Source organism: Rhinolophus ferrumequinum, assembly GCF_004115265.2.
Source record: "Rhinolophus ferrumequinum isolate MPI-CBG mRhiFer1 chromosome 13 unlocalized genomic scaffold, mRhiFer1_v1.p Super_scaffold_3, whole genome shotgun sequence".
Lineage (NCBI taxonomy): Eukaryota > Metazoa > Chordata > Mammalia > Chiroptera > Rhinolophidae > Rhinolophus > Rhinolophus ferrumequinum.
This window is the reverse complement of record NW_022680356.1, coordinates 2,191,693-2,217,436: the sequence shown is the minus strand read 5'-3', so window position 1 is coordinate 2,217,436 and position 25,744 is coordinate 2,191,693. Positions and strand designations below refer to the sequence as shown.

Sequence of the window (25,744 nt, the reverse complement as noted above, 5' to 3'; positions counted from 1 at the left end):
AATGGCTTGTAAGACTGGGCGGGCTTTTGATGAAGGGACGGCGGTGGGAAAGATGGCGACGACTCTGGCACCCTCGGGGTGGTGGCGACGGTGGCGGTGGTTTTTGTCCGCTCAAGATGGGTCCAGGATGTTGTTCCTTCTCTTTTTGTTGGGATCTTGGCAGGGGCCACGGCAAGTCGGGGCGGGTCAGACGTTCGAGTACTTGAAACGGGAGCACTCGCTATCGAAGCCCTACCAGGGTGAGGCGCCCGGAGCGAAGGTGGTCGTGCTCGGGGAGGGCTTCGGGACCTGAGCGCCTCGGTAGAGGCGGGCGCGACGAGCTTTGTGGCCCCAGGGAACCACCAGCGGTGGGTGGGAGCCCACCGGGACTCCCTCCGCATTTGGGAGCCACGGATCCGAGGGGCAGGGGTCAGCGTCTCCCCCACCCTTCCTCCTCGCGCACTTAGCTCTGGAAGTTTCCAGCAGGTCAAAGCAGGGCTCTTGGGTGCCGCTAGCGCTTGCCCTGGACGAAGTGGGGCTCGGAGTTGGACAGGAAGAATGTGGGGACGGAAGGGAATTGCGAATGGTGGCGGGTGATGGAGGACCACTGGCAATGAGCTGGTCTCCCGATGGATGGAGCTGTGGATGTGCTTGGCCCGATTGAGAAAGAAGATAAAATTCTGTTGCCGGTTAAAACACCTGTTCTCCAGTCCAGGAGCCTGGTAGCTTTGCTCTGTTTAGGGTTCATAGGCCCCCAGGCACAGCTTATCAACCAACAAATTTATATAATTGGCTACAAAGAGGACCAAATCAGTGCAGATGGCATAACTCACACAATTCTGTTTCCCCACTGGAGTGTCTGTAAGGGGACAGCAAACAAACAAGACCTCTAAGTAAGAGGACGCTTACACTGCTGCTAAGGGTGATCATTTATTCACTTAGCAGGTGCGTGGAATGCCTCCTCCGAACTGGTTGCTGCTAATGCTGTGGGTCATACAGACCCAGTTCTCACTCTCTAGGGGCTTATAGTCTGAGGTATTAGGTTCACGCTTGGATTGTTTAAAGAAACGATGTGATTAAGCCCCAGAGGCCTGAGAGTCCAGCTGTTTTTTGGTTTAATTGGGGAATTTCTTTCTTTCTTGGTGCTAAAATTTACTCACATATAAAAACGGAAGAATGGATTTGACCTATGGTTACTCTGGCACGGATAAAGTGATATTTCTGATGTGTTTTGGGGTCTTCCCCTGAGAAGGGTTTTGTGAAAGGAAACTGTAAAGACGGTAAGGATTTAAGATTGATGAGTGACAGAAGGTTGGAGATTGAGTGACATGAAAGAGAAAAAAACATGATGACTCCAGCTCCTGGAGAGCCTAAGGTGGCTTTCTGAATGGGTTGGTGTTAAAGAATATGAACTGATCTACTTCCTTCCCACAGGTGTGGGCACAGGAAGTTCCTCACTGTGGAATTTGATGGGCAACGCCATGGTGATGACCCAGTATGTCCGCCTTACCCCAGATATGCAAAGTAAACAGGGTGCCCTGTGGAACCGGGTGGTAAGAATCTTTCTCCCTCCTCTGTTGGTTACCCAAAAGTTCTTTAGAAGTTCACCAGGAGCATAGTGACTTAATTTTACTGTCTTTCCCCAGGATTCTGACTTCTGTGGATTTCAAGGGTTTTCATTTCAGAAATTATGATGACCTTCATAATGAAATCAGCTATTTAGGGAAATGCTCTCTATTTCTCTAATTATGGCAAATAATTCCTTTTGATTCTGTTTTCTGAAATGTCTTTAATTTCTGATTGACCTGATTGTGTGACTTCTCGGAGGTTAACAACTCAATGTTTAATTTCTTTGTAAAGTAGAAGACTGCTCTTCTAAACATGTCCCAAACTTCACCCCAGTGCCCCTCCTCAGCCCAGCTTGCTCTTTAACTTTGCAGTCTAATTTTAAGTTCTATTTTCATGTGAAAGCCACTTTGAGCCCTTGGTTATTTTGTTTGTCCTTCTCTGGACCTTTTCTAGCTACATTGTCTTCCTTGAGGTATGGCGGCGAGAAGTGCGTGCAGCGTTCCCGCGTGGCTGCACTGTGATCTTACACAAGTGGAAGGCGATGCTTTCTTTTCGGTTTCCAGGGCTCTTTCTAAATCTTTTACCACCACTTTACTTTTGGGAATGACTTTGGCATCCTTTGATACTTGTCCCTTGGGTTCTCATCAGCTAAGAACTTACTTTTCCATGGTTTTTATCATTAGTTATAGATGAGTAAACCTCAGAAAAGAGGAGTATTCCTTCTCCCTGGTCATTTTATGTGCAGTGAGTTCTAAAGTTACAGAGGGAGGGAAGAAGTTTCTACCTGAGCCATTTGCACAAGCTGGCCCCTTCCTCCAGGTTGTGGTGCTGAGCCCATTCCTGGACAGGGTTCAGGGCCGTGTGTTCTGGCAGAAGAAGCGAAGGGCCGCCAGTTGAAAGACCTGGGCTCCAGATCTAGCTGCATCACAGCCCCACTGTGAGCCCTAGGCAGTTAGTTAACCTCTCTTAGTTTTCAGTTTCTCCATCTGTCAGATGCGCTTCATAATAACTATTCTAGTTGCCCACCAGGGTTGTGAGAATAAGATAAGAACATAGACACGAAGAAGCTTTGGGAAGTTAAAATGGTTACAGAAACATGCATTGTTATGTTCTGCATTTGGTATAAAGTTCATGGATAGAGGTCTCTGGACTATTAAATGATTATGTACAGGGCTCGATACTTTGCTGCTTTCTTGCCAGCTATCTCTACATAGCTGTCTTAGCAGCAATTCTAGTCTAGGATCTAGAATCTGCCTTATTTCAGATTCTCTGCTACCTGTATTTTTTGACATCTGACTACCAGAGAGAGATTGGAGTTGTTTCTGAATCATTTGGATACGATGCATTGGTTGAGCTGTGGTTGTCAAGTTTGGTTGAAGTCCATTGGACTTGATGCCTGAGTCCCACCCCAGAGATTCTGATTTAATTGGAACGGGGTGCATGTTGGCCATTGGGATTTTTTTTTTTTAAGCCCTCTAGGTGAGTCTAACATGGTTAGACATAGTCCTGAGCTGAACTGCACAGCATTGTGCGACACTGAGGCCAGGGATAAGTGGCTGGCACCCCTTGGCTCAGCATGAAGCTCTTTGGCCTGCCCTCCTCCCAGGGGCATGCCTACCCACTGGCTGTGGAGCAGCTTCCTGCCACTGATCTCACTCTTGCCCTGAAATCGAAATGGAACAGCGGAAAGATGAGAAACCAGAATGACAACACAGGGACTGGGTCCATCAGAGTAGGGAGATCTCAGAGGTGTCAACACCCCTTTCATTTGGGCTGTGTACCCCTAATACTAACACTTTTGGAAGATTTCCTAGAAATTAAACTGAAAACTGAAAATGATCTTAGCAGTGTGTTGCTTGAGAGCCAGAACAATATGTTTGGAGAGCCTTTAGCTGAACCCTGTTGGTCTGTCCTCTGCTCCTTCCCCTCTTTCTTCACAGTGAACTTCAACCAGGAGCCTCTCTAAACCAAATACCCACTCTGGTTTCTACTTGAAAGCATTCGACTCTTTAGTGCACTTAACCATCCGCTTACCTTCTCCATTTCCCCAAGGTTTGACACACAGTTCCAAAAAGAAACAGGAGTCTGATTTGTACCCCCTCCTTAGTGTCTTCCCACTGGAGGCTGTCCCTGTGGTGGGGGGGTGGTGGTGTTCTTAGTTGGTGCATTTATGCTTCCTGGCCACGGGCGTGAGCGTTAGGGGGACTGTAACTTACCCCTTCTCACGGGAACTCTGGCTTACCCATCAGCTTGGCGTAGGGCCAAGTCTAATTAGAATTGTGTATAGCTTCTGCTAATTATCCCCGGGAACTTTTGCATAGTAAGTTAGTTTTTCTTATTCTTTCGCAATGAATGAAGCTTTGACCTTTCTTTAAACCCCAGCCTTTTAGAGTCTTTCTTTCAGAGGGGCGATCGTACGTGGCAGATGAGTTAGTTCAGCCGCCCATACTTACACTATCGGCTGCTCTGCTGGCTGCAGCATGCCAGTGGCCTCACGCGGCGTTCTCATGTCTTTTCCAACTTCAGAGTACTATCCAGTTTGTCTGGGAAGATGGTGAAGATAACAGGGAGGTTTATTCACCTTTCCTTATTAAATCTCATATATGTAGTTGAATGGTTCAATCTGTTTAATTTTATGACAAGCACGTAGCAAGCCTGAGACTTCAGGTTTAACCCTTAGCCTCACGGTACCTGCATTTGTGTCTCCCAAGTCTGTAGAATGCTGGTGAGGGCTTGAGGGGTTCCGCATCTCATGCTCCTCGTTGAGCCCAATGTCTCTTCTCTTTAGCCGTGTTTCCTGAGAGACTGGGAACTGCAGGTGCACTTCCGAATCCATGGACAAGGGAAGAAGAATCTGCACGGGGACGGCTTGGCAATCTGGTACACAAAGGATCGGATGCAGTCAGGTACTGGGGCCCTGGCTACTCCTGTGTGAGGTGTGACCGACCTGCTTTCTCGTGTGCCCTCTTTTTGGGGAGGGCACATCTCCATAGTGCCAGCAGTTTTCCCTCTCCCTTGATGTTTGTGGATGAAGGCTGGCTGTCTAGTCTCTACATTGGGGTCTGAGTCCTAACAAGCAGCTGAACTTGACTCATCCTGGGTGATTTCCTGCTTATTAGTCCCTTCTGGTTTCCCTGTACACACTCGGCCTGTCACCTGGGTAAGAGCACTGGCTGTCTCAAACACTGACACCTCCTCCTGGGCACACACACGGGCCGATCTCAGTACTCCTAAGTCAGGAGACGAGGGGTCTGTTTGTCCCGTTGTGCAGGAGCCATTGCTCCAAGCAAATTCAAACTCCATGTGATTCAACCCGATCTATTTTGCAACAAGAAGTTGAACTTGGGAATTCAGCTCTCTCTCAGGGGAATGGTCATCACCAAGTATTTGTGAGGCAGAATTCTTTAGGGACGCCTTAGCAACCAGCTGGGGTCAGAAGCAGCTGCGGTGCTAAGCCAGGTTGCCGTGGCCTTCCGTCTTTCCTGCCGTCAGTGACAGCTCCAGTTACTCATCTGTGCTTGTGCCAGGCCACGTACGTTGCCAGGTGCTGCAACATGCTTTCTTGTCTTAACTGAGGCCCAGCAGTCATTTGAATGTCCCTTTTTCTCCATCGTAGTGATGTATTATTTCTTTCCCAACTCTTGGCTTTATTTCATTGTTCATCATCTGTTCTCTCTCTCTAGGGCCTGTGTTTGGAAACATGGACAAATTTGTGGGGCTGGGAGTATTTGTAGACACCTACCCCAATGAGGAGAAGCAGCAAGAGGTAATGGCAAGTGTCAGAGCGTAGGGCAGCCACCCAGAAGTCCCATTGTCTGCCTCAGAAGCCCTGTTCAGGCGGGAGCAGAGGGGACAGGAAGTGAGGGGTTCGCTTCCACTTCCTTAGTCTATTGCACTTCAGAAGTGACTGTCTCTGTCAGGAGCTTTTCTAGAGAGAACTGTGTGTGGTGTCCACTTTGGGGAATGGCTGTCTGGATGGGGGCTTTCTCTTTAGTGTGAACGGCGTTCTGTCTTGTGTACCAGGTGGCTGCTGGGAGAGCACAAGCTCGGCGGGTTGGTGACTCGGTTACCAGGCCCGCGCCAGAGCAAGCTAACTTGTGTCACTCAGCCCGCGTGACTTAGTACATCACTGCTGTGCTGTCCCTTGAGCTGGCTCGCCCGGCCTGGCATCCTCTTCCTTCTGCTCTGCCCAGACCCGACAACACTTCTCGTCTCCTGTAGGAAAGGCCTCAGAGGAAATGAGTTTCCACCATTACTCAGCATTTTGTGGGAACCTGGTGTCTGGCTGTCGTCAGAAGCGTCTTGCTTTTTTTTGCTGACCCTTAGGGTTCTTCAGTACTTTCTTATGCTAGCAACAGGTTGGTCCTGCCATCAGATGGTGGGAAAATGGTTATGATGGGTTGTTGCTGGGTATCCTGTAGCTAAATAATATTTAGCAAGAAAGGCAGGGTTAGGAATGGAGGTAGAATTCACTTTAGTTTTACCCCAAAAGTTTATGAAAAATTTCAAACTTATTAAAAAATTGAAAGAACAGATCACTGTATATGCAACCCCCACATTCAACAGTTTTTAACATTTCGCACAACGTTCACATGTTGAAGATGGAAAGTGAGACCTGAGTCGGGAATAACCTTTGGGCCAGATACGGAGTTGCTTCTGGGCCCCTCTTCACCCCACTGTCCATCAGGCCCTGTGTGGGGCCAGGCCCTGGGAGTCAGTGATCCTTGCAGGCAGTAGCACTGATGAGTGCGCATGCGGGTGGGGGAATGGGGAATGAAGGGGTGCAATAGGAAGACGGAGCAGCTGCATTGAACCTGGGGTAGGATGATGTGGCCGCGGTAGCAGGTGGGGTCGGCTTTTTCCCAGAAGTGACATTTCCATCGAAGTCTGCAGAATGAGGAACCAGTGTTTCATATGGAGGGAAAAGCATGTGTTAAGGTGATAAAGTGAGAGAAGGGACAGTGAGTGAGGACAGAGAGAGATGAGGCTAGAAAGAGAAACAGGCCAGCAGTCTTGCCACGTTGCACAATTCCCATCGCATTCTCTAGTGTTAATACTGCTCTCTCCTGGGCACGTTAACTGGCCTCTGACGGTGAGCAGTGTCTTGGGTGGCAGGTGGTTTGGCTATTTAGACCAACCCTGGAGCAGTCTGCGTGGGTGTGAGCCACCCCCACTGTGCGCCCTGTGGGGCCAGGTTGTGAAGGGTGGTGTTCCCGTTAAGGAACTGAGGCTGCGTTCTAAGGGGGTCCGTGAGCTGAAGGATTTTAATGAGGGGCGTGTCATGACTGGGTTTGCAGTCCTGCCGAGGAGATGGTGGTAGTTAGAAAGCATCTGAATGAGAGGTCTGGGCTTCGGGGCTTGACTGGAGTTTAAACCTGGCTCTCTGTTTCTACCACACGGGAACTGTTCAGACTGTCTTAGCTTCCATTCCACCATCAGATAGCAGTAATTCTGATTTGAGAGGGCAGATCTGATGAGAGTGTTTTTAAGGAGAGTAGCTGTCAATCAGAACAATTAGTTTCACATGGTAAAAGTCAGGACTTCTCATCTGGCTGGGAGTTATGGTTCTCACTCCCAGCTACACGTTGGAGTTACCTGGAAAGTTTTGGAAAATACTGATGTCCAGGCCCAACCTCAGAGAAACTGATTCTGTTTGTCTTTGGTGCAGTCTAGGCAACCTTACTTTTTCAAAGCTTTCCAGGTGAGTCACGTGGATAGCCAGGATTGAGAACCCCTGGACCAAAGTCATTGTTACCTTATTATTTGTTTATCTATTAAACAAAATTTTTAATTAAAATGAAATTTTAAAAAACCTAATCAAAGGAGTTTCTGTTTATTAGTTGGCCATTATGTGCCAGGCATTTTACAAATATCGTCTTCATCCTCATCAAGTCTCCTTATAGTCAGTATTATTTTTCCCATTTTGCCAATGAGTAAACAGAAGCTTAGAGAAGATAAGCGTCTCATTCAAGGTGACAGCCAATAAAGGTGGAGCCAGATTTTGAAAACAGGCCACCTGATTCTGGAGGCCGTGCGTTTAATGATGATGCTCTGTCACCTGCCACCCATTGCTTTCTTTTGCCGGGTGGATTTCCTTGAATGTGGACACATTCTTTATTCTCATGTGATCTCTTGTGCAGTTGCCATTCTTCAGAGCTGCTCAGTACAGAGGGTGTAGAAGGTGTCCTCCTTCCTGCCTCCCCACCACCTGGAACAATCTTAGAGGCGAACATCAGGTGTGTCTTGTTAGCGGCATGGTTTACTTTGACATGATATATAAAGGTGCAAGCCTTTGTTCAAGCACTTTTACACGTATTACGGATGTATTCTAACATCCCTTTGGGGTAGATATCATCCCCACATTATGAGTAAGAAATTGAGGTCCAGAGAGGTTAAAAAACTTGTCAGTGACACGCAGGAGTGGGTTTGACTTGAGGTTGCAACCTCATTATTTTGCTTTAATGTGTGGAGCACATAAGGAAAGGGTGACAAATACGGGACCTTTTGAAAACTTGCAAATGTCACGTGTAGAAGTTGTGCTGGACCAGGAGGAGGGAGCTGGCGGGAGGGGCGTGGAGGAGTCATCAGGTCCCTTAAGGTGCTGCAGTGCAGGCGTTTCTCTGGTTTCTGTGTCCTTGTCACCAGAGCGCACATGACCTTCCAGGGCCACTCACTTCCTATCATGTTTGTCCATGAGGAAGTACCGGGAAAGCGTTAGCAACCAGTAATGCATCTAAAAAGGGGTGAGGGAGTTCAGGATCCGCGTTGAGTTTAGGGTTGGCTCTGAAATCAGGACACACTGTCCAAAGTCACATTGTCACCCCACCAGCAATGCAGCAGTTGCAGTTTAGATAAGTCAAGAGCTTCGGTATTTGGGAGTGCAGGCTACTTACTACTTGTGTCACAGTGAGATTGCTAGATCATAAATGGTTATTAAAATGACAATTGAAGAAATAGACAATTTGGATAAATCTGTGGATAAATCTGATAAGAGAATGAACTAGTAATTAAAAATGACTCACAAGGGAAAGCCCAGACCCAGATGGCTTCACTGGTAAATTTTACCGAATATATAAAATACAATTAATACTAATTCCTCTCAAACTCTTACTAAAAATAAAAGGAAGGGACACAACCAACTCATTCTTTGAGGCCAGTAATATCCTGATACAAGAAAATGATAGACTAATAAATATCTCTTACGAATAGGTATAAAAATCATCAACAAAATAATAGCAAGCCAAATCCAGCAACATACAAGAAGGATTGTATACCATGACCAAGTGTATTCATCCTAGGACTTCACATTTGGTTTAATATCTGTAATGTGATAGACCACATGAATAGAATAAAGGACAAAAACCATATGATCGTATCAGTAGATGTGGAAAAGGTATTTGACAAAATTTAATACCTCTCTATGATAACAAAAACATGCAACAAATGAGGAATGGAAAGGGACTTCCTCAACCTGATAAAGGGCATCTGTGAAAAACCCCCAGCTAACATCACACTTAATTGTAAAAGACTGGCTGCTTTCCCCCTTAGATCAGGGACAAGACCAGGATGTCTGCTCTCACCACTTCTAGTCAACATTGTACTGGAGTTTCTAGTCAGAGCAATTAGGCAAGAAAATAAAAGACATCCAAATTGGAAAGGGAGAAGTAAAACTATTTCTATTTGCAGATGACATGATCTTGTGTATAGAAAAATCCCAAAGAATCCACAAATTATTAGAACTAATGAATTGAGCAAAGTTGCAGGATACAAGATCAACATACAAAAATCAATTGTATTTCTATATTGCTTGCATTGAACAATTAGAAAATGAAAATAAGAAATCATTTATACTATCACCAAAAAAGAGTAAACTACTTAGAAATAAATTTAACAACAAAAAAATTGTACTCTGAAAACTATGAAATATTGTTGAAAAATTAAACAAGACTTAAGTAAAGGAAAAGACATCCCATGTCATGAATCAGAAATTTAGTATTGTTAAGATAGTGATACTTCCACATTGATCTACAGATTTGATGCAATCCCTATCTATCAAAGGCCTAGCTGGCTTCTTTGTAGAAATTGACAAGCTGATCCTAAAATCAATAAAAATTCCAAGAGAATCAGAATAGCCAAATAACCTTGATAAAGAAGAGCAAAGTTGGAGGACTCACACTTTCTGATTTCATAACGTACTACAAAGCTGCAGTAATAAAACAGTGTGGTACTGGCATAAGGATAGACATATGGATCAATGGAGTAGAATTGAAAGTCTATAAATACATCCTCATATTTATGAGCAATTGATTTTTGATAAGGGTGCCAAGACAATTCAATGGGGAAAGAACCATCTTTTCAACAAATGGTGCTGGCACAGCTGGATATCCACAGGCAGAATAATGAAGTTGTCCCCATCACACCATATAAAATTTTAACTCAAATCAAAGAACTAAAGGTAAAAGCTAAAACTATAAAACTCTTAGAAGAAAACGGTTCATTTTTCATGACCTTGGATTAGGCAATGGTTTCTTAGATAGGACATCAAAAATAACAGCCACAGGGGACCGGCCCGGTGGCTCAGGCGGTTGGAGCTCCATGCTCCTAACTCCAAAGGCTGCCAGTTCGATTCCCACATGGGCCAGTGGGCTCTCAACCACAAGGTTGCCAGTTTGATTCCTTGAGTCCTGCAAGGGATGGTGGGCTGCGCCTCCTGCAACTAAGATTGAACATGGCACCTTGAGTTGAGCTGCCGCTGAGCTCCTGGATGGCTCAGTTGGTTGGAGCGCATCCTCTCAACCACAAGGTTGCCGGTTCGATTCCTCGACTCCCGTCAAGGATGGTGGGCTGCGCCCTCTGCAACTAGCAACAGCAACTGGACCTGGAGCTGAGCTGAGCCCTCCACAACTAAGACTGAAAGGACAACAACTTGACTTGGAAAAAAGTCCTGGAAGTACACACTGTTCCCCGATAAAGTCCTGTTCCCCGATAAAGTCCTGTTCCCCTTCCCCAATAAAATCTTTGGAAAATAAATAAATAAAAGCCACAAAAGAAAAAAATAGATAAATTGGACCTCATGAAAATTAAAAACTTTTGTGCTTCAAAGGACACCATCAAGAAAATGAAAAAGAAAACCTACAGACAGGAGAAAACAAATGTAAATCATATGTCTGAGAAGGGACTTTATATATTCTAGTTACAACTCAGTATTGAAAAAGACAACCTACTTAAAAAATGGCCAATGGATCTGAATAGGTATCGCCTCAAAGAGGATACACACATGGCCCATAAACAAAAGGAGGCTCAACATCATTAGCCATCAGGTACATAGTAGGTCAAAACCACAATGAGATGCCATTTCACACCCACTTTTATGGCTAAAATGAAAAAGACAGATGGTAACAAGTTTTGGAGAGGATGTGGAGTAACTGGAACCCTCACACTGCTGGTGGGAACGTGAAATAGGGCTGCTGTTTTGGAAAACAGGTGGGCAGTTCCTTCAAATGGTTAAACATAGAGTTTGCATGATCCAGCAATTCTACTCCTAGGTGTATATCCAAGAGAAATAAAAACATGTCTATGCAAAAACTTGTACATGGATATTCGTAGCATTAGTCATACAGCCAAAACACAGATACAACTCAAATGACCATCCACCTGATGAGTGAATAAACAAAATATGGTATATCCACACGATGGAGTACCACTCAGCATTAAAAAGAAGTGAAGCCTTAATGTGTGCTCCAACGTGGATGGCCCTTGAAAACACGCTAAGTGGAAGAAGCCAGTCCCCAAAGACCATGCATTGTATGGTCCCATATATGTGACTTGGCAAATCGGTAGAGATGACGTGGAGGAGTGGTTGCCTGGGGCTGGGGAGAGTGACTGTTAGTGGGTACAGGGTTTCCTTAGGGGTGGATGAAAATGTTTTAAAATTCATTGTAATCACAATTTTAACTCGCCAAATAGCCTAAAAGGCATTGAATTATAGACTTTAGGTGAATTTGTGGTATGGATTATATCTTAGTATTGCCATTTTGTTAAACTGTGGATTAGAACGCGACCCGATCATCTTTTGACACATGAAGTCATCAGTTGATGGTCGTCAGTTCCTCACGAGAACCCAAATGTTGGTGAAAAGTTGCTGGGAACTCTTATCAATTTTGGAGCAGGAGTGTATTTTTTCACTAGAAATCAGAGTATGGTGATGAGGCCTTGTGGCAGGAGAGCACGGGAGTGCAGCCCTTTGCAGCCTCGGCCTCGTCTTCGTAGTGAGACAGTGGGGCCTCGCTCCCTGGAGATGAGACAGCTGGCGGGAGAGTGGGGAGAAAGCACACTGCTCTTGCTGGGGCAGGCCAGCGTGGAAGTCTAGTTTCAGCGGCTCCCCATATTTTTCAATGTGATGATTGTTCTTCCTCCTTTGAAACTGGAACAAAATGAACAACACTGTGCTACCCAGTTTAAAAATACATTCCCTTGATGAAGACACTGATCCCTCTTGGTCTCTGTTGTTGGCAGAGAATCTTTCCATTATTAAAGGAGCTCCTTAAATTAAAGGAGCTACTTAAATTCTCTTATCATCCAGTATGGATGTGATTTAGGGTTTTTGTTTCAGTCCCAGGTGAGGCAGTGTTTTCCAGGAGACTCCTCAGGAGAGGAGGTGTGGGGGGTGTTGGCAGGCTCCGAAGTGACTACATGTTGAGGCATAGCTCCACTGGTGAGGGCTAGTTTTCGAGGGGAGTAGAAATGGATGGCTTTTGTGCTGGAAGTGAGTGGAAGATAATGTTTCCTTTCTGAGAGAGTGAAAGAGGGAGAGAAGGAGAAAGCAGGAGCCAGTGCTCCAGAGGACACTTAGCCTTGGGGCGGTTCTAACCTGCCTTTGGGTTTTGACCCTTTGGAGAATATGATGAAAGTGGTGGGCCCACAGAAAGATGCAGGTACACAGAGGACTTTACATGCAATTTTAGGAGGTTCATGGACTCCCCAAAGTAGAACTGTACACAAGGTCCTCATGAATGAGAAGTTTTCACGTTCGATCAGAATGGTGGGCTGCGGTAAAGTGGAGACATTAGGCTGTATTCTGAATCTTGGCCCTTGTAATCTGGGTAGATGGGCTGTGGACTTCCGTGTGTGTTGTTTGGGCAGACCTCACGTTTTGTTTCCTGATTTCAGAGCACTCTTTATTGAAGCCCTCAGATTACCTTATTTGTGTTTGTTCTAGTGGAGTCTCGACTAAGATAAATGGGATGAAAATCATCCCAGGGACTTAAGAGCTCATGACCATGTCCACATCTGCGGAAATGTCCCAGGCGGTCAGTCAGCCGGCGGGGGCCCCCTTTTAAGTGTCCTCCAGACGAGGACCTCTGAGACTTGGGGACAGAGCCCTGACGTAGATGAGTAGTAGTTTGGGGGCCCCCTCATGCTGCCAGTGGTGTGGTAGAAGCCCCTGGTCTCGGACTGTGTGGAGCGGGTACTGTCGAGTTAACCGGTCACCTCTGTACCCAGAATCCTGCTGAAGGTTACTGTAGGACCAGAGACTGACAAACCTAGTAAGGCTCCAAAGTGTGGAAGAGGCAGTGAGGTTCCACTGGTGACCCAAGGGGAGGGTCAAATGAGGCGTAAAGGGAGAGGCTGTGGAAGGGACATTTGTTTGTTAGTTCTTCCTTTATGTAAAAGCCCAGGAGAGAAAAATCAGAAAGGCCGAAAACAAAAGCAAAACTGTACGAGCATCTTTTTAAAAACAACATTACATCATATGAACAGACTTTTGTTTTAAACTTTTAATTTTTAAATTTTGTAGATATATAGAAAAATTGAAAAATGGCAAATACTAGATTCAGATTAATCTTTTGTTTTTAAATTTTGATATAGTTTCAGGCTTACAGATAAGTTGTAAGAATATAGCAAAGAATTCTGGACTGCTCTTTACCCAGATTCCCCAGATGTTAATGTTTTACTACATTTACTTTGTCCTTTTCTTTTACCTCAGTGTGTGTGTGTGTGTGTGCGCGCGCGCGCGCGCATGCACGCGCGCACTTCTTTGTGTTTCAGGGTATGTACTGTTTAGAGACCTAGTTTTGTTTTGGGTTTTTGTTGTTGTTTTTGTATCTCACGGCATATACCAAGCATACTTCCGTATTGGTAGATGTGGGAGCAGTGTGGCATGGTGACCGAGCCAGGCAGGGCTGGTTCCAGACTGACTACCTGTTTCATATCCTGGTGTCACTACTGAATACCTGTGTGCTCTTAAACAAGTGTCCTTACCTGTGAAATGCAGATACTAACACTAACATCACATGGGTTGTGAAAATTAAAGGAACACATACGTGTACAGTACTGAGTACAGTGCCTGGCTCAGAGTAAGCGCTCAGAAAATGCTGTTCTTCTTACCACTAAGTGACATACATGAGGGCCATTTTGCAGACATCTTGGCAGTAGCCATGGTGGCTCTGTCCTCTCCCCTCCCACCCTCCTTTTCTTCCGGTCTGGATTCCAGTGAGCAAGCTCAGCCGGCTTACTCAGCGCAGGATGGTTTAGATGGCAAAGCTGCATGAGAGGGCCGCCAGGTGTTCAGTGTTCACGAGCTCGTGTTGGTTGGTGACTGAGTTTCACTGGTCTGGGAGTAGGGACAGTGAGGTGACTTTTTATAAATGCCAAATATTTTATTATGACATTACACAGTTCTTTCATTTTTTTTTTGGTGTTAAAATGTTCTTTTAAAAAATGATGCTTATAAGGGTCGGCCCGGTGGCTCAGGCGGTTGGAGCTCTGTGCTCCTAACTCTGAAGGCTGCTGGTTCGATTCCCACATGGGCCAGTGGGCTCTCAACCACAAGGTTGCCAGTTCAATTCCTCGAGTCCCACAAGGGATGGTGGGCTCCGCCCCCTGCAACTAAGATTGAATGCGGCACCTTGAGCTGAGCTGCCGCTGAGTTCCCGGATGGCTCAGTTGGTTGGAGCACATCCTCTCAACCACAAGGTTGCCGGTTCGACTCCCACAAGGGATGGTGGGCTGCGCCCCCTGCAACTAGCAACGGCAAGTGGACCTGGAGCTGAGCTGCGCCCTGCACAACTAAGACTGAAAGGACAACAATTTGAAGCTGAACGGCACCCTCCACAACTAAGATTGAAAGGATAACAACTTGACTTGGAAAAAAGTCCTGGAAGTAGTACACACTGTTCCCCAATAAAGTCCTGTTCCCCTTCCCCAATAAAATCTTTAAAAAAAAAAAAATGATGCTTATAAAGATGGTTGTTCTGTCATTGTTTTAATATATTTAGTAGGTCAAAAAAACCCCAAAAGGGCAAACCTAGTAATCCTCAAAATATTTTTAGAGATTTTACTGGTCCACGACAAGCCAGCGGTCTGGGAATTTCTGTTCTCAAAGGTGTATGTTTGGCTTTGTGCTTTTATCAAGTACCTGTGAATACTATTTCTAGCTCGAGATTCATTAATTTGGTCATGGATCGAATGAACACTTACTCCCTCCTGAATGCTGGCCACTGTACTAAATGCTTTACGTGTCTCATTTCACCTCCATAATTTACCCTGTGAGTTGTGCGTTGTTCTCCCCACTCCAGTGATGACATAGAATCTCAGAAAATAATAGAATTCCCCCCAGGGTTACGTAGCCGGGTATGGCGTAACTGCGCTAAGAACCTGGCTCTCCCCGATGACAGGCATCGTGCTCTTTTCTGCCTGTGGTTCACAGCTCCCGTGCTCAGACCTGTGGAATGTTAGCCTACAATCCACGAATCCGCACGTTCATGGCTCTCCTTTCAATCAGTATACCGGGGATATGCCGAGGGTACAGTGATCACGTACAGGGTCTCCCTTTTTTTTTTTTTTAATTTTTTTATTGCCAAATATTGTGGAACAGTGTGTTTTTCCAGGACCCATCAGTCGTCCTTCAACCTAGATGTGGAGGGCGCAGCTCAGCTCCAAGCCCAGTCGCCGTTTTCAATCTTAGTTGCAGAGGGTGCAGCCCACCATCCCATGGGAAAATTGAAACGGCAACCTTTCAATTGCCGTTAAAAAAGCCGTTCAAAACCCGTTCAAAAGCTGCTCAGAGGCAGCTCGTTATCTTCAATCTAGTTGTGGAGGGCGCAGCTCACTGGCCCGTGTGAGAATCGAACCAGCAACCCTGTTGTTAAGAGCTTTTGCTCTAACCAACTGAGCCTTCTGGCCGCCCCAGGGTCTTTCTTTTTTTAAGTGGCCTTGTAGTACAAAATGTGAACACATTTGTCCACCCTACAGACAACAACCATTTGCACAGCAGGCAGGAGTTCCTAATTTTTGGTGACTCTTGAAATCGGAATGAAAGTGCCTCAGTTGCCTGAGTCAGTGAGTCTTCGGTTCTGTAGGCTGCCTTCCAACAGAAGGAAATCGCGGTTGTGCGAAGTGAGTGGCTACCCAAGAAACACTTCCCGAACTCCTGGCTGGACAGGAAAAAGAAGATTCATTTAAAGACTTCCTATAATACGAGGGGCAGTTGGAGGCCAGGTCACGAGTTGCTGAAGTAGACAGCTTCCGGCTTCCGGCTTCCGGCGGTGGGCTCTGGGTCTAGCACGGGGTTTCCTAAATTTGTGGTACTTTTAAAAAAATGATCCTGTGCCCACTCTAGACCCACGGAGTCAGACTCTGACTGAGGGACGCACATGTATGTGCCCCCGAAAAGCTCCCCAAGGCGGTCCTGAGGCCCAGCTCACCGGTTACTGGGTGCCCCCCCAGCCTGGGGAGGAGGAAGGCGCCTTGGGCTGAGGCTGGGTGTGTCCTAGGCACTCTTGGGACCTGTGAGTCACCCTGCTGACCAGGAGTGCTGGGGTCACTGGCCCCGGAGAGCAGCCTCGGGATCATCAGAGTGCCCCGCAGCATTTTAACCCCCTCCTTTCGCTAAGTGCTCATGGAAGTGAGAGCTTCCTTGTCAAGCACATTTCTGTAAAGTGCTTGTAATCTGCTCACAGATCCTTGTCCTAGATGTCAGTTGGTGACAAGTAGGTGACAGTAGTTTTATGGCAGTTTGACCCCCCATGGGTTTCCCTCACACCTTCCTCTAGTCCTGTACAGAGTCCACCAGCAGCCGAGGAGGGGAGCAGCTGGGGGCTGCCCTGAGGCTCACCCTGAACTCCTTGCTGGGGCCTCCAGGACCTGGTGGGGTCTGGCTCCTGCCTCAGCTCACACCAGCCCCCCGTCACTCACAGAGTTTCAGGCGCCCGTCTGGTCCACACATGTGCCGCCCCATGCTGCCGGCGGATCCCCCTCTCACTAGTGGGTTCCCAGCTCACACGTGGCCCCAACATCAGTTTCTACTGTGTCCTCTCTTTTACTTTCAGTATGGTGTTTATCACGGTGTGAAATTTTGTTTACTTATCGTTGGTCCCTTCCACTGTGGTGTTAGCTCTGCCTTATTTCCCATGGAACCCTAGCATCTGAAACAGTGCCTGGCCCGTGGTAGGTGCTCATGAGGCATCAGAGGAAGGGGTGCCCTGGGCCCTACACCCTGGCCCACCCTTCCCGCAGGGCAGGGCTGAGCTGAGCCTGTGTGCGTATCTCTTGTTGCTAGAACTAGCAGTTTTCTGGAGCAAAGCCAACTACCCTTGAGCCTCATGATTTTTCTAAGTGTCATGTTGCCGCACTCCCACGGAGATTTTCCTTGCCTACATATCAGGTTAGAGTGATGAGCTATTTGGAAATATGTGTCCGTAAGCTCAGTTAGAGGGTATACGATCCCTTTGGATTAGTGTTAACTTCACAGCCTCTAAACTGGTGGTGGGCTTTTTGTCTTCTGGGCAAGACCTATATCCTGAGACCCTAGGCAGCAAAGGACGCTTGAAATTGGAAGAACTTAGACCTATTTGTCACTCCGGTCCCTTTGCTACAGAAATACTGCAGTCTGGGTACAGACAAACTTGATGTCTACAGAATATCCCCTGACTCTCAGAGTCACAGTGGGGCCTGCTTGAATGGTGTGTCTCTGTATGTTTCATAAAACTTCTGCAAGCTTCAGGACCTTGGAGAGGTCTTCCCAGTGGCCCCATCTGAGGCTCTAGTGATAGTTAACACCCTCTCCTCGGGAAATGTACGACCGCCGGTGCATACAGTTGTGCCTGTAATTTGGGGGTATAAGGCCTTGAATCCCCTCTGTGGGGATTGAGATTGTTTGGCTCGTCCACCACCACTGGTCTTAGCTCTTCCCTGGCTGTTTCTTTCTGACTTGGTCTCCTGTCTTCTGTGCCCTCTCTTGTTTTTATAATAACCTGCTGGAACCCTCTCAGGCCCAGAAGAGGCGATATTCTCCAGGAGTCCAGGTACTCAGTTCTTGACACCCCACCCCCCACCATCCCTTATTCCCTGTGTGTCCATCCAGCATTCACTCCTGTTTAGCGTCCATGTGGCTGTTGTCTTGAGCGTCACGCGGTTCTGATTATGAGTACGTCTTCACCTTGCATGTTGACTGTTGAGGGTGGTGAGGAACTCACCAAGGAAGTGGCATGTCTCATGTCTCCTCCCCTCTCATCTGCACTGCCCGGCACCCGGCTCGCTCTGGGATGGTTAGCTCATCGCTCCTAGGGAAGAGTTTGCTCCTGAACTCTACTGGTGAGAGAGGGCCTCCGAAGTAGGTGGGGGAATGGGTGGGATCTGAGCAGACTTGCAGCGGGGGAAACTCGCCCTGAGTGTTAGATTGGGAGAAGCTGTGTGTGGCTGAAGCTTAGTGGGCCGGAAGGTCTTTTGACTGAGAACAGGCATCACAGCTGGAGATCGGTTCTGGCAGTTCTCTGAGTCCCAGTCCAGTGAGCATCACGTGGGAGGGTTTTACCATTTGAAAGGAACTATCCTGAAGGGAAAAATTTCCCTGATCAAACAGGTATTTTCAGAATACCTGCTGTGTGTAGGTATTCTCACGGGTAGGGGGTGGGGTGGGGATGGAGCTGAGGTGGAGACATGCAAAGCGCGTGATAAATGATCTTTTTCTCTAAGAAGTTTACATGGCAGTTGATAGATATAGATAGGTGTATATGCATAAACAGAAGAGCATTAGTCTTGGGCAGAGTATCAGTGCCTGGTAGTCTCTGGGAGGGTTCGAGTCAGACACCGCGGCTTACAGGGGCCATTTCAGACCCACCCGAGTCTGTGCAAGGAGTATTCCTGAAGGCAGGGACGGAGTTCGGTTGCTTCCTGGGCCATATCTCCTGAGTGACCATCAAAATGTGGGTTCTCGGGGGCTGTCGGCGGTGAGGCCGAGGGTCGTGTGGTCACAAAGGGGCTCGGCTTGTATGTGCACAGCTCCTGTTGCTGTTTGCGTTGCTGAGTACTCCCTTACTGTCGTCTGCTTTCCCAGCGGGTGTTCCCCTACATCTCAGCCATGGTGAACAATGGCTCCCTCAGCTATGATCATGAGCGAGATGGACGGCCCACAGAGCTAGGCGGCTGTACGGCCATCGTCCGCAACCTCCATTATGACACCTTCCTTGTGATCCGCTATGTGAAGAGGCATTTGACGGTAAGTCCCTGTGCTGGACCAGCTGGCAGCGTGGCTTGTCTGGCTTCTGCTCCGTGGCCTGCCCTGACCTCTTTTTCTATTCCAGGTAATGATGGACATTGATGGCAAGCACGAGTGGAGGGACTGCATCGAGGTGCCCGGGGTCCGCCTGCCCCGTGGCTACTACTTTGGCACCTCCTCCCTCACTGGAGACCTCTCAGGTACTGCCACCTGTGTGCACGCCCTGTGCGCCCTGACCAAGGTCACATCTCGGTAGCCAGGCCTCAGTGAGGCTTCTCAGGGAGAGCCAGGCAGGCGGAGCTCTGGGAAGCAGGTTTCCTGGGAGTGCTTGTGTTCCTGCACTTGGGTTCCCAGATCCTACAACCCCAGGCCTCAGCTGTCCTCAGACAGCTGTCCCAGGAGACGTCGGTGCCAAGGGACAGCCGTGTCTGCCTCTTCACGGAGCCCGCTCCAGCCTGGGTTTAGAGTTCCACACTTTCCCGTCTCTGGGGCCGCCTTTCTACCCTCCTGACGTGCTCAGTTCCTCTTCTCTTAACAAGGCATCCCCTTGACTCTGCCATCCCTCTTCTGACCAACCCCCAGACCCTCCTTTTGGCTCAGGCTTTTGGCTGTCGTGTTTTCAGGTGCTCATTTCCAGCCACCCGCTTCTGTGCTGTGCGTGCTTCTCTGGGCCTGTGTCTGCTGCGCTGTTAGCACTCCTTGTGGGCGGTACCCTTCTGGGTCCTCATCTGCGTCCTGTCCTCTGTGCAGCCCGGCTGGCCCGCTGGCCCGTCACTCTGAAGCTCTCACCCGCTGTGATGATGTGGCACTAATGGCACCTGCTGCTTTTGCTTCGCTGGCTCCGTGGGGCTTTCTTCCTCCTCGTTGCTGTGGGGCTTCTCTTGCTGCTTGTTCTCCCCCTTGGCTTTAGCCCCATCACACGTTGTTTGAGAAGAGGTAAAGAACCGGAGCTTTTGACATAATTTATTAGGAATAAAGCCAATATGAAATAGTATTTTCTAGTGGCAAAAAGGAAAGGCAAACACCCACTGAAGTGAGCAATAACCACTCAGTTCCAGCTAAGAAAAACTCGGCTCAGTGAGGCCATGTCTTCTAGTGTTTCAACAGAAGCTGGGAATCTTCGATTTTAAAAATGAAATCTGATTTTTTAAATCCTGGCAACTAATTTTTTAAAAAATCACCTTTATTGGGGTGTGTTTTCCATACAACAGAAATACATAGTGTGAAGAGTTGTGACAAATACTCACACCTATGTCATCACTGCCACAGTCCAGATGTAGGAAGCTCCCCTCGCGGCGCTGCTCCCTATCCCGCTCTGCCTGTTGTTCTGCTTGTGTCCCGTAAGGGCTTGGCTTTTGGCAGCTGGGTTCTGAATACTGTGCATGCGGGCTGACGCTGTGGGACACCCCCGCGGCTCAGGGACAGGAGGCAGCCTTAGGTCTGCTACGTAACCCCGTTTATGTGACTCAAGGTGAAAGATGTATCCGAGTCTGCTGCGAGTTTTCTTCGGAGCCTACAGGTTTCTGGACCCTATCAGTTAACCTCTCAATGTGCTTTTCAGTGGGAATTTGTTAGATGGGATTTGTTGTGGGAACTGTTAGATGTTGCCAAAGAGAATACAGTCATTTTTTGTTCATCCAAAGGAGTTCTTTGCTCTGGTTGTTGGTGGTAATACCTGGTTAGCAATTCTGTGACCTCTGCCCATAGATACCCCTAAATGCAAACTGTGTCTTACTCTGGAGGTCTTTCTTGTTGATGTCCTCCTACTGTTACACAGTGGCTGGTCGAGGACATCTGAGAAACTGGGGGCACGTCCCAGCCACCCAAGCCTTTGCTGCCCCACATGTAAGATGCATGGGCCTGGCCTTGTATCCTGTCCATGGTTTGAACTCAGTTCTGACAGTGGAAATGTTTTTCTAACGGAAGGCAAATCCAGTATTCTACTGTCTGGGGTTGGCTAAAAATTCTGAGTCCAAGCAGGTGTGGATGTCATCCTAGTAATAGAAACAGCAAGAAATCCAGTCCCCTTAACCAACCGAGTAGCCAAGAACTCCCCCGGCACTCAGGTTTGTGATCTCTGGAGACCAGTATCCACTGAGAGGAACTAGGCTTCTTGGAGAAATGGCAGGTCTGAGGCAGGAAGGGTTCCAGCGGGAACTTCCCAGAAGAGCAAGGGAGATATCCAGAACTTTTGGGTTCACGTGAGAGAACTCAAGAGCCTACTTGAACAGGCTCCTGCTGGAGCACGCTGGATTGAGCTGGGCATCAGTGTGGTGAACACTGGGACACATCAAATGTGTTTAATTGATGAGTTTATGATGATACTTCAAAAAGAGAACAAAGTGCGTCCCGAAGTCCTCGATCCTTTCTCTCGTAACTACTGGTGAGATTCCCAGTTACACGGAGCTGCAAAGCATTAAGCCCTGTCCAGAAGGGGAATGTGTCCCATGGCGTAGCCGTGCCCGTGCGGGGCCATCAGGCAGCCCCGTGAGGCCCTTTCCCCTCTCGCCCATGTGTGTCCTTCCCACTGAGTGGAAATTGCATGCTGCTGGCTCTCCTCTCACTGCTAGAAGGTCTATACATCATGTGGGGTTCACCCTGGTATTGTCTCTCAATTTTAGGTGATGTTGGTGATGCATGCTTGTTGATAAAAACTTTAAGTACAGAATAGTATAGACTATTCCCCACCCCTATTCTTATTTTTAGATGAGAAAACAGAGAGGTCTCAGGTATTTTTTCAAGGTCACTGCTAGTCAGCTGTGAAGCAGAAGCTTGACCCGAGATACTCTCAGATCTGTCTTTCCTGGGGGCTTGAGCGATTCTTGTTCTTCTTCCTGTAGACAACCATGACATCATCTCCCTGAAACTGTTCGAGCTGACAGTGGATAGGACCCCAGAAGAGGAGAAGCTGCATCGAGACGTGTTCTTGCCCTCGGTGGACAACATGAAGCTGCCTGAGAGTGAGCACAGGGACCCAGGGGACCCTGGGGACTGGCCCACAGTGGGGGAGGGGCAGCCATGTGGGGGTTCTGAGGTAACCTGCGCCCACGGCTCTCAGGGCCACCTCCTCTGTGTCCTCCCCCTGAGGAATACGGAGCACTGGCACCTGCTTGTCACTTGTCTCCAGGGTACAGATGAGCAGGAGGAGGCTGCTTTGTGTTCAGACTGAGGCATCTGGAAAGAGAGAGTCCGGGCTCTGTCCCCGGAAATGGGCGGCAGAATTGGGGAGAGCTTGTTGGGTGGTCTTTCCCAGCAGGCTGGATCCCTGATGCTGACTTGCTCCTCTCTCGCTCCCTCAGTGACAGCCCCTCTGGCACCCCTGAGTGGCCTGGCCCTCTTCCTCATCGTCTTCTTCTCTCTGGTGTTTTCCGTATTTGCCATTGTCATTGGGATCATACTCTATAACAAGTGGCAGGAAAAGAGCCGGAAGCGTTTCTACTGAGCCCTCCTGCCGCCACCTCTGTGGCTGTCACCATGGGGTGTGGGAGGGGCAGGTGCTGGCCTGCGCGCAGCCCGGCAGTCTCCTCCAGTCTCCAGCCTCTGGTCAGGGGCTCTGTTGTCACTGGAGCTTTGAATGCAAGGACACTGCGTTCCCGTGGTCACCCGTGGGCCCCTCTGGCTCTGGTTCAGGACGCACACCCACCCAGGGCCACGTGGCGGTGATGTGCCTTTCCCTGAGGCAGTCTCTGCTGTCACGACGCCCAGATCATAGAACAGAACTTCAGAGGCGGCTGCCTTGGCGTTGGACTCGGGACCCTCATGCTTCACATTGAAATCTGCAGAGAATGGAAAACTCCTCACACCTTCCCGCCATCCAGTCATTGGAGTTTGCTCTTTGAGCCTCTGTCCACCTGAGGAGCTCTCCTTGGCACTCTGGATGGAAACTCTTCCCGCCTCACCTCCTCCCCTCTGTTCAATGTCCTTCCAAGTCCAGGCTCAGCTGGAGAAGACAGCCGATGGCTGCCTGTCGGGGCTACAGAACAGGCGGTTTCCCTGGCCCTCACTGCGTGGCCAGAGGAAAGGGCTGGCTGCTCTGGCTCCCTGTGCGAGCCTTTGTCTGTCAGCGTGCTTCTAGGTTCTGTTGGCGTGTTCGTGACCTTCCCAGTAAGGTCCCTTTACGCCCTCAGTCACGTTTGGCTGGAAGCTGGTGTGCAAGTTAAGAAGCTTGGAAGATTTCATGGAGGCCGTGGGATTAACTGTGACACTGGCCAGGTCTTGACCCAGAAAGCAACGTTTGCTGTGTGATCTGACCACATGGAGACGTTTCTGGATCATCTGGAATCCCTTAGCTGCATGTTTTGTGTCTGTCATGGTCTTTGGAATCCTGCGTTGAGTGTTCAAAATGCAAGGACGCTTTCTTCCAGCCTCGGTCTGGGCACTGCCCGGGAGGAGATCTGGCTTCTCTTCCTAATGGATAAGAGAGCTGCTGTTCTCAGGTCACTCGTCGGGGGCGATAGACCGTGGTCCCGTGACTGGGAGAGACTGTTGTCACTGAGCACCGGGGCCTGCGTGTCACCCTCCAGGCCCGCCCTTATGCCACTGCCTTACTTGACAAGGGGTCCATGCTGCTCACCTGGCTGCCCCGTGATGAAACCGGCAGGGGGCCAGAGTCTCCCTGAGGGCCTGCTCTGAGCTCCCCCGCCAAGCGCTTGTGTAGCCTGAGGGAGATTTGTAAATGACTGATGGAAACCAAACCTGAGCTCCTGACTCAGTGTGCTTCCTTCTGAGGGTGGGATTGGGGAGGGTCCAGGCGGTTTTCCTGAGCAAGCCCATTCTTGCCCTACCTCTTCTGGGCTGGGAAGTCCTCAGCTCGGCTCACAAGGGGAGGAGGGCCACCTTGGCCAGGTGGGTTTCCTTCTCTTGGGCTCTCTTATGTCCTTTCCAGGTGCTTACTAAGTGCCTGGGGCTGGCTGCAGGTGGGAGTCAGGTGGGATCCTCCTAACATCCCCACAGTGACAGTGCAGCTCCAGAGGACGAGCTGAGATCTACAGCCTAGACCAGGCAGAACTGAAAAAAGCAAATGGCTGTTTTGTCTCCTTTGGGTTCAAGGGGAACTTGCAGAGACCCCTGGGCTCTTGACATGGCCCAGGAGGGGGTCTCACTGTGGAGGAGGGGTATGAGTGAGTCCGGCTCACGCGTGCCTGAGGCTTTTTAAAGAAGGAGGGGAAGACCTGAAAGCACCCCCCACCCAGCCTGGGAAGCCTTCGGACCAAGCATAGTGTGTCTTGCCCTACCTCTTTTTGTTCTAGAAACAAACATTTCCCTCACGAATGGGGCACTGGAATCCCAGCTGTTCCCTAGAGGAAGCCTTGCCCGCTCTGTGATGTGGCTCTCGTGTGCACACACTGAGGGTGACAGTGTGGTCGTGGCCAGCTGCTTACCCCACAGAGCCATTTCTCCCCTCACAGTCACCCTTCCCTCTGCTTCCCTTTGACGTCAGAGCGTCTCAGAGTGGAGGAGACCCTGAAGACCAGAGGTAGCATGGAAAGGTGACATTATGCCCTGTGCTTGTGAGACTGTCCACAAGCCGTCGTTTTCAGCCTCTCATGTTGTCTTCAGCCCCCCAGATCACAAGGTGGCTCTCTGTTCTATAAAGCTTGTTTATTTTAGTGGAAAAGTACAGCTTTGCCCTGTGCTGCAAGTGCTCTGAGCAGAATGGCTAGAATGTCCCTGGCCCCTTGCTGTCCCGGAAGATGAGAACAGGGAACTGGCAGGAAGCCCCGGGCAGGGCTGACGGTGGGCAGAGAGAAGCCAGGCACATACGGGCAAATTAGCCTTCCGGGGCTGGGAGTTCCGGAAAAATGTCCTGCAGGTGATTCTTGGGGCCTTGGAGGAGGGGTTTCAGGTCATCGTGTGCTGCAGGTTCTGGGCCCGGGTGCCGCGTGGCGAGGGTGGGAGAGCTGCCATTGCTGGTGTTGAGTGAATTGATGACACTGGTGAATATTTTAATGGGCGCATTCAGCCGAAGTTCAGGTTTGACCCAGCTCATGGCCAGATAGCTCTAGGGAGAGCAGGCGACGGTTAGCCTGAGGTCACACTTGGAAGCCTCTCTTCAGAGTCAACCCAGAACAGCCCGTGCCTTTGTCCCCGTCCCCACTGTCCCCGTGGTCAGCACTCACCGGAGTTGAATACATGAAGCTGAATAGCATAAGCCCGATAATCGATATGATTGAGACGGCTATGATTTTGAAGCGGTAGCGTTTCCAGAAAACATGGCACAAGTTTCTAAATGGTGACTGAAACCATGTAAGCATGGGGTTGGTGTGTCTGTCCGCGAGCAGGGTTGATGCCGGAGGAGAGAGGGCAGAAGGCTTATCCAGAGCAAAGAGCTTGCTTTCCCCGCCCCGCTACCCCACACCTTGGCTGTTCTCTCCCGATGGTCACCGAGCATTGAGCTGGGGTGGTGGAAGGAACTACCCCTCCACTGTAGGCCCTTGGTCACTGCCCCATACAAATGGCTGGGCCCCACAGTTCATCTTGTGAATGAGAAAGCTTTGGCACCTGTACCCCGCAGGACCCTTACAGGGGAGGGTGAAGTGTGGGGTATTGGTTGGGTTCTGACTGGCCACGCCCAGCTGGCCTGATTAAGGCTTCCTTCTCTGACAGAATCTCCAGCGTCATCTTCACTTTACCCTAGAAACACCGTGGTGCAGGTGGTGGGGGCGGGCTGAGTTACCATAGCAGCAGCCCCCTCCCAGG

At 49.0% G+C, this 25,744-nt stretch overlaps 2 protein-coding genes across 5 annotated transcripts in view; one reads left to right on the top strand and one right to left on the bottom strand.

Moving 5' to 3' along the window:
* On the top strand, positions 1–23,738 carry LMAN2L (lectin, mannose binding 2 like). Of its 4 annotated transcripts, XM_033100916.1 has the most exons (9): positions 21–239; positions 1,414–1,532; positions 4,337–4,454; positions 5,232–5,314; positions 17,820–17,852; positions 18,884–19,045; positions 19,131–19,245; positions 21,886–22,005; positions 22,345–23,738. In XM_033100916.1, exons 1-9 carry the CDS (start codon positions 53–55, stop codon positions 22,485–22,487), a joined length of 1,080 nt encoding a protein of 359 aa, XP_032956807.1. In that variant the 5' UTR covers positions 21–52; the 3' UTR covers positions 22,488–23,738. The 4 variants fall into 4 exon arrangements, with proteins under 4 accessions (XP_032956809.1, XP_032956810.1, XP_032956808.1 ...); XM_033100918.1 differs by lacking the exon at positions 5,232–5,314 and having other exon boundaries at positions 1–239; XM_033100917.1 differs by lacking the exon at positions 17,820–17,852 and having other exon boundaries at positions 7–239.
* An 889-nt stretch (positions 23,739–24,627) lies between these two features.
* Positions 24,628–25,744, bottom strand: part of FER1L5 (fer-1 like family member 5) — a 53,897-nt gene continuing 52,780 nt past the window's right edge. The window contains exons 50-52 of the mRNA XM_033100837.1: positions 25,569–25,678; positions 25,165–25,312; positions 24,628–25,046 (exon numbers count right to left, since the gene is read on the bottom strand). Coding sequence (XP_032956728.1) covers positions 24,816–25,046; positions 25,165–25,312; positions 25,569–25,678 — 489 coding nt within the window. The 3' untranslated portion in view covers positions 24,628–24,815. The remainder of the gene's footprint in view (positions 25,047–25,164; positions 25,313–25,568; positions 25,679–25,744) is intronic.